The sequence below is a fragment of the Phocoena phocoena genome, chromosome 2 (assembly GCF_963924675.1).
Source record: "Phocoena phocoena chromosome 2, mPhoPho1.1, whole genome shotgun sequence".
Lineage (NCBI taxonomy): Eukaryota > Metazoa > Chordata > Mammalia > Artiodactyla > Phocoenidae > Phocoena > Phocoena phocoena.
The window spans coordinates 119,741,153-119,750,899 of NC_089220.1; the positions used below are offsets into that span (position 1 = coordinate 119,741,153).

The following is a 9,747-nucleotide window of genomic DNA, read 5'->3' on the forward strand; positions in this document are numbered from 1 at the left end:
TTCTGTTTTTATTTTGGTTTGTTTTTGAGTATTCCATTCTATCCATTGGTTTACTAGCTCTCCCTCTAGTGTTTGCTCTAGGGCTTACACTACGCAACTTTAACTCATCACAGTCTACTTTCAAATAATATTATAATATAATATTGTACTACTTTACATATAATGTAGGAATCTTACAGCAGTGTACTTCCTTCTCTCTCCCATACTTTGTGCTATTGTCATTTATACTTAAATTCTGTGTGAGTTATAACTCCTGCAATGCAGTATTTTAAACCGTCAAGTATCATTCAAAGAAATTTTAAAGGAAGGAAAAAATGTCTTTTTATTTACCCACGTATTTGCCATTTCTGGCACTCTTCATCCCTTTATGTCGAACCCAAGTTTTCATCTGGTTCATCTTCCTTCCTCCTTAAGAATTTTCTTTCTTTTTTTTAAATTTTACTTTTTTTATTGGAGTATAGTTGTTTTACAATGTTATGTTAGTTTCTACTGTACAGTGAAGTGGAGTTCCCTGTGCTATATAGCATGTTCTTATTAGTTATCTATTTTCTACACATTAGCATATATATGTTCATCTTCAACATTTCTTGCAATACAAGTCTGAAGACAATGCATTCTGTCAGCTTCTCTTTGCCTGAAAACTTGTTCATTTTTGCTTTCATTTTCTGAAAGATATTTTCATTTAGTTTATAGTCCTAGGTTGACAGGGTTTCCTTTTTTTTTCTTTCAGCTCTTTAAAGACTTCATCCCAGTGTTTTCTACTTTGCATAGCTTCTGATAAGAAGTCTATAATTTCTTATTTTTGTTCCTTTCCACATGGTGTATCTTGCTTTTCTGGCCGCTTTTAAGATTTTTTCCCTTGTCACTGGTTTACAACAGTTGGATTATGTTGTGTCTTGGTGTGGTTTTTCTTTGTGATTATCCTGCTTGGGGTTCACCGGGAGTCTTGAATTGATGGATTTATAGTTTTAATCAAATTTGGAAATTTCTCAGACTTTTTTCAATTAAAAAAAATATTTCCTGGGACTCCAGTTACACATATGTTAGGCTTTTTAGTTTTCTCCTGCAGGTTAATTTTTTCCATTATTTTTTTCTCTCTTTCAATTTCATTTTGAGACTTGTGTTTAATTAAGCCTTTCAGAGCAGGTTTAGATAGCCTTTCCTCTAAGGCTAATTTAGCCCCAGACCTATGACCTGACCCTTCTGGGGTCTCTATTTCCAGAGGTCCCTCCACTCTGGCTGATGGAGACACAAACAGTTCTGGCCCCGTACATGCTTTTGTTTGTCTTCTAGCCCTAGTCCTTGATCTTCCTCCAGCATTTATTCTTCATCTAGTTTCATGGAGTTTCACCTATGCCTGTGCAGGTTGATAATCCGCCAAAGAATCAAGATGACCCCTAAAGAAATTTCTAGAACTCTTTCTCTGCATAGTTCTCTCCTGTCTGGTATTCTGTCCCACAAATTCTAGGCACCCCGGCTTTCCTGAACTCTGACCTCTGACACCTCAACTCAGTGAGATAACTGAGTTCTGGTTTCCCTCTACCCTTTCCTCTCTTCTCTCTTCTGCAGTCACGCAGTCCCCTGTGGCACTCAGCCAGGCCCCAGGTTGTCTGGTTTTCCTTTAATAGAAGTCATTCCTTGCCCCCTGCTCATCCCACCTTTGCTGCTCCAAAGTTCTCATGATGGGGAACCATGCATGAAGGGTGGCAAGTGTCCTGCTGAGTGAAAGGTCAGAGTTGGGACCAACAACCTTTGCCACAAGGTGCCTGCCAGGCTGACTAACACCTGGAGATGGGGCTCTTCTCAAGAGGTGACTTTTTAAAATGAAACCCCATTTATTTTTCCTGTCAATACAGATCTGGAAAAACCTGCCACACCTGAAGGCAGTAGTGATATTTCAAGAATCTCCTCCGACAAAGATGGCCAATGTGTACACGGTATGGGTAAAGGGCTCGTGTGGGGCAGGTGGGGTCTGTGTGAGCCTGCCCAGCTCACCTGGCCTGTCTGCACTCTCCCACCTGGCCGCAGATGGAGGAGTTCATGGATCTGGGGAATGAGGTGACTGAGGAGGCCCTGGACACCATCATCAATGCCCAGCAGCCTAACCAGTGCTGCGTGTTGGTCTACACGTCAGGCACCACTGGGAACCCCAAGGGCGTGATGCTGAGTCAAGACAATGTAGGACAGATGCCCAGATGGGTGGGGGTGGGCTATGGGTGGATCTGGGCAGTGGCCCTGCCCTAACAACTCCCAGGGAGTTTCCTTCAGTCCCTCAGCTCAGGGAGCTGGGATAAGTAGGACAACCCTTAAGTCTGTGGTACAGACTGAGCCCAGCAAAATGGTGGGGATTGGGAGGGGGAGGCCTGTCCCAGGGTGTTTCCTGCAGAGATGCCCAGGAGGGTGAACAACCTCTAGGGTGTTCAAAGAACACTCCAAAGAAATAGCCCAAGCCCACAGGGTGGCCACAGATGTGAACACTTCCAGGGCTGGCTTTGTAGACACTGCCAGGACCCATCTGCCTGTCCGCCAGATCACATGGACAGCACATTACGGCAGCCAGGCCGGTGACATCCAACCCGCAGAAGTCCAACAGGAGGTGGTGGTCAGCTACCTGCCCCTCAGCCACATTGCTGCCCAGATCTATGACCTGTGGACAGGCATCCAGTGGGGGGCCCAGGTCTGCTTTGCTGAGACTGATGCCCTGAAGGTCAGTCTGCCTCTCTGCCTAAGTGGGTGTCCAAGTGTGTGTGCAAGGGCCTGCCCGAGTGTGTGCTTGTGTCTGTGGGCCCTGTGTGTGCATCATAAGCATGCCGGTTCCCCATGTGTTTATCAGTCAGAATTCTTTCAACTGCAGTTAGCACAGCCTGACTCAGATGATCAAACGAGAAGGGAAACTGATGATATTACATAAAGGAAAGTTGAGTCAGAGTGGTGTGTGGGTCCACAGCGCCATCTAGGACGGGCCACCCTCAGAGTAAGATCACAGGATGGTCACAGATGGCCACGGCCCTGCCCTGCATCCCAGCCTCATAAACTACACCTGTGCTTGGGATCCTTCTTGTAACCATGAGGAGAACGTCCCCAGAGCCCCCTAGCAAACTTCCCCCTCCCCTACATTGGCCCACATGTTGTCCCATGTCCATTCATCAACCAGTCACTGCTTAAGGGAATGGGATTACCATGTTGGAGTTAGATTAATAAAAAGTCACTGCCCCCAGGACTGGGAGGGGACTGAGGTACTTCTGAAGCATCTGGCCACCCTGGTACCTGAGCTACATCAAGGTTCTTTTAGCAAAGAAGGGCAGCGAGTAGATGGCTGTTGAGTGGTAGCCGACAGCATGTGACATGAGTTGCATGCGGTGTGTGTGTACACCTGTGTGAGCTACTGTATACAGGATGCCTGCGTGTGTGCACGCTGACTCTGGTGACACGGGCCTCCTGGCTCCCGGCCGGCTCTGAACCACAGCCCTGTCTCTCGCTGGCTGCGAACAGGGGAGCCTGGTGAACACGCTGAGGGAAGTGGAGCCCACGTCCCACATGGGGGTGCCGCGGGTGTGGGAGAAGATCATGGAGCGGATCCAGGAGGTGGCGGCTCAGTCTGGCTTCATCCGGCGCAAGATGCTGCTGTGGGCCATGTCGGTGACCTTGGAGCAGAACCTCACCTGCCCAAGCAGGTAGAGAGGGCCAGGGGGCAGGAGGCCTGGGGAGGCAGCAGGGCTGGGTCATAACCCCAGGACACAACCTAGGATCTGATAGGCCAGGTTTGTCCACGCCCCATTGGCCAGGCTTGTCCAGACCCCTGCACAGAGGCCCCATCAGTGGCTGGGCTTGAGCCCTGTTCTCTTGCCAGATCCCACAGGAGACCATCACCCCATCTTTGGGTCTGACTGCAAGGACTGACTTGCTCCCTCTGGGGTGGCACTTACCTCCCTGGGAGCAGCTCCTGGCAGCCTCCTGAGGGGTCTCCTCCTGACTTCCGTAGGTGGCTATAGAGAAGGGGCCACAGTGATGGGGGTTTTCCAGCCTTCCCATAATCCAAAGTGACCACTCATCTCTCGCCCACAGCCTTTCGATTGCTTTAAAATTCCCAACCAGTGCTGTGGGAGGATCAATGGCATAAATCTGGCCTGTTCCAATTTAGAAATATTTTCCATTACTAGTGTGTCTGTGAAACGGTCTCATGTCTCAAGAGACATGTACACGTGTCTGTGCACTTAGGGCTTCATTTGCACAGACATGAACAGTGAATATGCATGAATGACCCATTCAAGAGCTTCAAACGGGATCAGACACGTTTGTGTCTGTGCATATATACTTCAAGTCTCTGCAAGTGTGTATTACTGTGTGTGCGAACTTGCGTGCATCTGTGTTGTCTGTGCAAGCATACACAGCTGAATCTGGTTTTCTAACTTCCCAGCTCAAGACGTGTTTGCACATAACTACATGTACACACCTAGGCGCGCATGCATGTTCACAGGCAGGGCCAATATTACAAATATTTAGCGGTGGATTCAGCGTCGCCACTAACCAATCAGAATAGATCATTGGAACGGCCATTCCGGGTACCCACTGAACACCCACCCTTTTAATGCAAGTGTGTGTGTGTGTGTGTTGTCTTCTGTGAGCCATTCTCCCTCTCCCACCAGCGATCTGAAGCCCTTCACAACCCGACTGGCAGATTACCTGGTGCTAGCCAAAGTCCGCCAGGCACTGGGCTTTGCCAAGTGTCAGAAAAACTTCTACGGAGGAGCCCCCATGACCGCGGAGACACAGCACTTCTTCCTGGGCCTCAACATCCGCTTGTATGCGGGCTATGGTCTCAGCGAGACCTCAGGCCCTCACTTCATGTCCAGCCCCTACAACTACCGGCTCTACAGGTGTGGCCCAGGTTTCAGCACATATGCCAGCCTGCACGTCCTGGCTGGCACCCTTCAGTGCCGCCCCCTGCTGATTAGGTCCCTGAGCCCAGGCCACTGGACTATGGGTCCCTGAGTGCCAACAGCTCTATCTTGGGCCAAGTCCCTTGGCCAGGCCCGAGTCTCGCGGGGATGGTCTCTGTGACAGTGTCACTTGGGTCTGTGGTTGCAAACAGCCTTGCAGCCCAGGGGCTCCCTGAGCAGGGCTCTGATGGAGGAATTTCCCTTTGGCCTCTCCCTCCAGTAGGGTGGGGTGTGTTAGAGGGTGTCCCAGCATTGCTGGTAGCCCTGGTTTCATCTGGGATGGGAGCTGGGGGGACTGGGCCGGTCCTCTGGTGTGGGGTAGGGGGCAATCAGCTCTAGGGAGTGAGTTGAAGGATTCTCTGTTGTGCTTAAATACCTCCCCTCCCTGCTTGCCCATCACAGTGCTTAAAGTTGTCCCATTAGGATTTCCCCCACTGATTCATTCACTCACCTAAAAACCTTTAACTGGCCCTACGTCTCAGCTCTGAGGACCCTATTAAATTACAAAAATCCTGGGAAAGGACATTCTAGCCATCGGTGAAGACTAGATGGATCAGACTAGGGGCTGACCCAGGGCTTGGAGGAAACTGCTCCCTCTGACCATGCCTCCCGGCCCCTCCATCCCCCCAGCTCCGGCAAGGTGGTGCCGGGCTGCCGGGTGAAGCTGGTGAATGAGGATGCAGAGGGCATCGGAGAGATCTGCCTGTGGGGCCGCACGATCTTCATGGGCTACCTGAACATGGAGGACAAGACGTGTGAGGCCATTGATGCCGACGGCTGGCTGCACACAGGCGACTCAGGCCACCTGGACGCCGACGGCTTCCTCTACATCACTGGGCGTCTCAAAGGTGAGCGCCTCTGGCTGGGTTCGAGGCTGTGCTGGGACGTCGGAGGAATTATACTGCCACCACAATTTGTACCCACTACAAGTGTTGAGCCCTTATTAAGTGCCACACACCTTGAATGACATCATTTTACTTACTATTGTCTCTCATGGGAAAGATGCTATCATTACCTCGACTTATTAATGAGGACAACCAGAGAGGTTAAGTAACTTGCCCAAGGTCACCCAGCTAGTAAATGACAGAGCTGAGATTCAAAGTCCCTAGATAAACAAGGCAAGTCTTTCCAGAAAATTTGAGGACATAAATATGTATTTTTATATGCAAACATGGATATGAGGCAGAGTAGAACACAAATTGGACATAAAATTTAAAATAGAGCATGAGATTTCAAAGAAATTTCCCATGAACAGCTTGGCTCTCCCAGGGAAGTAAGTTGGGGACACCTCCGTGGAAGAGGTGCTTTGCTTACTTTGCCCAAGTGGATACAGTGCCCTCAGCATCCCTGTGGGAATCCCGTGCCCCAATTTCCCAGGGGAAACTGAAGCTCAGTGAATGGGTAAACACCTTTCTGGAAATCACGCAGGCGGATGTGTGATCGAGCCTGGGTCCTTCTTAGAGGGTCGGCTCTCCAGGCAGAGTCTGGGTGTGCTTGGTCTGAGCACCTGCACTAAAGCCTGTGCCGGGGGCCTGGCCTTGCCTCTCCAGAATTGATCATCACAGCTGGCGGGGAGAATGTGCCCCCTGTGCCCATTGAGGAGGCCGTGAAGACAGAGCTACCCATCATCAGCAATGCCGTGCTGATCGGGGACCAGAGGAAGTTCCTGTCCATGCTGCTCACCTTGAAGGTGTGTCGGGGGTGGGGGGGTTGGGGTCTGGCTCTGGAGGAGCAGCCAGTGGGTGGTCTATGGGTCTGGCCCCAGCAGAGAAGCCATGTTCAGCCAGGACACGTCTGGATCTCATGACTGTATTCTGGAATAACTAGTCAGTGCTGCCTGCCCTAAGGGGCAGCCGTAGCACATGGAAATCCCTTCTGCCCCTGGTAATAGACTTAATAGCATGCTGCCCCGATGATCTTCTGTGTTCCAGTACAGCCCAGTTTACACAGCGCTGCTGCCCTCAGTCCCCTCAGCAGATAACCAATCTGGTATCTGATACCAGGGTACCGGATGGGGCCAGAATTATGGTCCCTGTTTTAAAAGATGGTCTCACTGGCTGAGGTCATCTCAATCTCAGGCCTCCCTTCCTTCCACCCCACCACGGGGCTCAACGCAGTCCGAGTGGCATGCTACTCATTCTAGAACCGTCTCTTCGAAACAGAGCTCACGGTGATCCACGTCCTTGACGATCAGCAGTGCGACCTCCTCCAAGACCAGGGCACACGTCTTGTGGAGTGAGGCTTGGTTTTGATCTATCTCTGGCTTTTCAGTGCACTCTGGATCCTGATACCTCTGACCCAACTGATAATCTGACCGAGCAAGCTGTGGAGTTCTGCCAGAGGGTGGGCAGCAAAGCCGCCACGGTATCGGAGGTCGTGGGGAAGAAGGATGAGGCCGTGTATCAGGCTATTGAAGAGGGGATCCAGAGAGTCAACATGAATGCAGCTGCCCGACCCTACCACATCCAGAAGTGGGCCGTTCTTGAGAGGGACTTCTCCATTTCGGGTGGAGAGTTGGGTAGGTGTTTTCCTTACACTATTGCAGGGGCTGTGCAGGAGGGCAGAGGCCATGGCAGAGCCTGGGAGGTGCCCACTAGGAAGCAGCCGTGGCAAACAGAAGGTCCCTGACGGCACTTTGGATGACACCCACCTCCTTCCTGTGGGAGGACATTGATTGCTCAGTGCCTGGGCTTGTGGTTAGGTAGGGCCTGTTCAGTATATAAGATATGTGCTGGAATTCACTGATGTGAACCTATAACATTTAACTTTGTTTTGACTAAGGAACCATTTTCCCCTGAAATCGCAATGGGACCACCAAGCAGACACCAAGCTCCTGTTAGTGTTTGGGCTGGAGTCATCTGGCTCTAGGGAGTGAGACCACCATAGTCTTTTGTAAAGTCAGCTCATGCAACAGGTAAAGGGTGGCAGCCCTTCTGGGCCATGGTCCACAGAACCAGAAAAGGCCTCTGGTGTGGCCTCAGTTGGATGATGAAGTCGCTCTTGGTTATAGCATCTTGGGGTGTTTGTGGCATGGCGGGGTAGGTATGCAAATGGCCCCTTCAATGAGATTCCCTCTGACCCATCAAGGCTGAACCCAGATGCAACTATCCACAGTCATGCTGAGCTGCTATCAGAGACCCTGAGCTTATCTGGTTGTCTTGTGCCAGCAAATTGAATGCAAGGTCAACCAGATAGGTGTCCTCTCTAAGCAGTTTATATAAATGGCTTTGATTTTGAAGTCTCCAGTTACACAGCCAAGTATGAGTTAGCACAAAATGGAGTTGAAGCTACCCAAATCAGAGCCCTTTTGACCTTGCATTAGAGGAGAGAACCAAGGCCAAGAAAAGTGATATGAGGAAGACATCTCATAAAGACCATGCCAGAGGCCCTCCCTGGCCAGGGCTTTCCCCTACCCCATCACAAGCAATCAAAGCATTACATCCAACATCGTATGAACTTTCACTGAAATGCAGAGATGATTTGCCTATCAGTTATTGTCATGTAAATTACCCCACTTCCTCTGTATGCTACCGGCCACTTAGACCAACCCTGGTACAGTGTGGGAAGGAGCCACACAACAGTGTGACCACAGAGCAGGGATCACCATTGGCCACCTTGGAGGATGGCTACTTGTTGGTCTGGCTTAATTCCAGAGTTCTGAGACTCACTGAGTCTAGATGTTTACCACACACCTTCTCAGACATCTCAGAGCCCAGCCTGCACTCATTTCTTCCAATTTCTCTTTTAGGTCCCACAATGAAGCTGAAACGGCTCACAGTCCTAGAGAAGTACAAAGATATCATTGATTCCTTTTACCAAGAGCAAAAAAAGTAATCAGGGGTCGTCCTTCCCGGGTTTCTCCTGAAGGTGGCAGGCTGAGTATTTTCCTGACCCCCACCCCCCGACCCCAGGTCCTCTTCAGTCTGGGCACATGGACTTCTGGCAAGTCTGTTAGGTTCTCTGGGTCAGTTACGGTCCTGGCATCTACATTTGCCAGGTCTTATGCCGAGAGGCTTCATGTGTGCATAGTTTTAAAAGTATTGCTTTTTGTTTGGGTGACAAGTGAAATCAACTCTCTTTCCAGAACTAAAGGGCTGAATTTTTGGCCTTAGTTCCAGGTAGATTTAACAGGCTGCTAGCTCACTTACCAGGAGGCTGGGTGTTGCGGGAGGATGGAGGGGGAAGATGGCTCGGCTAACCAGTGTGCCGCAGGGAAAGTGCTCAGTTGTAACTCACCTAACACCTGACTTACTCTGGAATCTTGTTGGACATTGCCGACTCCATCATCCCATTACCCGGCACTCCACCATACACACACCCACTGACTTTGATGCTTAATAAAACTGCTGCTGCCTATTTGGTTGTATTTAATGTGTAATTTGAAATTAAACTTTTTAACAGAACTGTCAACAAGTACCTGATTTTTTTGTCAATAGAGCAGCAGACCAGTCCAGAGTAGTGGTTATTTAACCCATAGGACACTGTGCAATAGGTATACCAATGACCTCTAGTGCCCTGGAATAAGCAAAGGTGTGGGAGGAGGTCAAGTGGAGCATTCTAGTGAAAGCAGTCAATTAGGGGCTAGTCTGTCACCACCCTGCCACCCTGCCCACTCTGTTGTTTGTTTGTTTTGGCTGAGCCATACAGCTTGTGGAATCTTAGTTCCCCAACCAGAGATCGAACCGTGTCCCCTCACCCTGCCTACTCTGAATACTTGAAGCAGCCATTCTTAGTAGCAAACTGAGCCAAAATGACCTAAGGCATCTAAATGGGGAATCGGTAGAGAAAGCATACACCTCAATTCGTT

At 50.0% G+C, this 9,747-nt stretch overlaps 1 protein-coding gene across 1 annotated transcript in view; it reads left to right on the forward strand.

Moving 5' to 3' along the window:
• The window catches only part of ACSBG1 (acyl-CoA synthetase bubblegum family member 1), a 48,616-nt gene extending 39,842 nt beyond the window's left edge, over positions 1–8,774 (forward strand). The window contains exons 6-14 of the mRNA XM_065872687.1: positions 1,857–1,937; positions 2,029–2,178; positions 2,531–2,707; positions 3,493–3,674; positions 4,647–4,877; positions 5,571–5,788; positions 6,491–6,630; positions 7,212–7,458; positions 8,689–8,774. Coding sequence (XP_065728759.1) covers positions 1,857–1,937; positions 2,029–2,178; positions 2,531–2,707; positions 3,493–3,674; positions 4,647–4,877; positions 5,571–5,788; positions 6,491–6,630; positions 7,212–7,458; positions 8,689–8,774 — 1,512 coding nt within the window. The remainder of the gene's footprint in view (positions 1–1,856; positions 1,938–2,028; positions 2,179–2,530; positions 2,708–3,492; positions 3,675–4,646; positions 4,878–5,570; positions 5,789–6,490; positions 6,631–7,211; positions 7,459–8,688) is intronic.
• Positions 8,775–9,747: the final 973 nt, after the last annotated feature.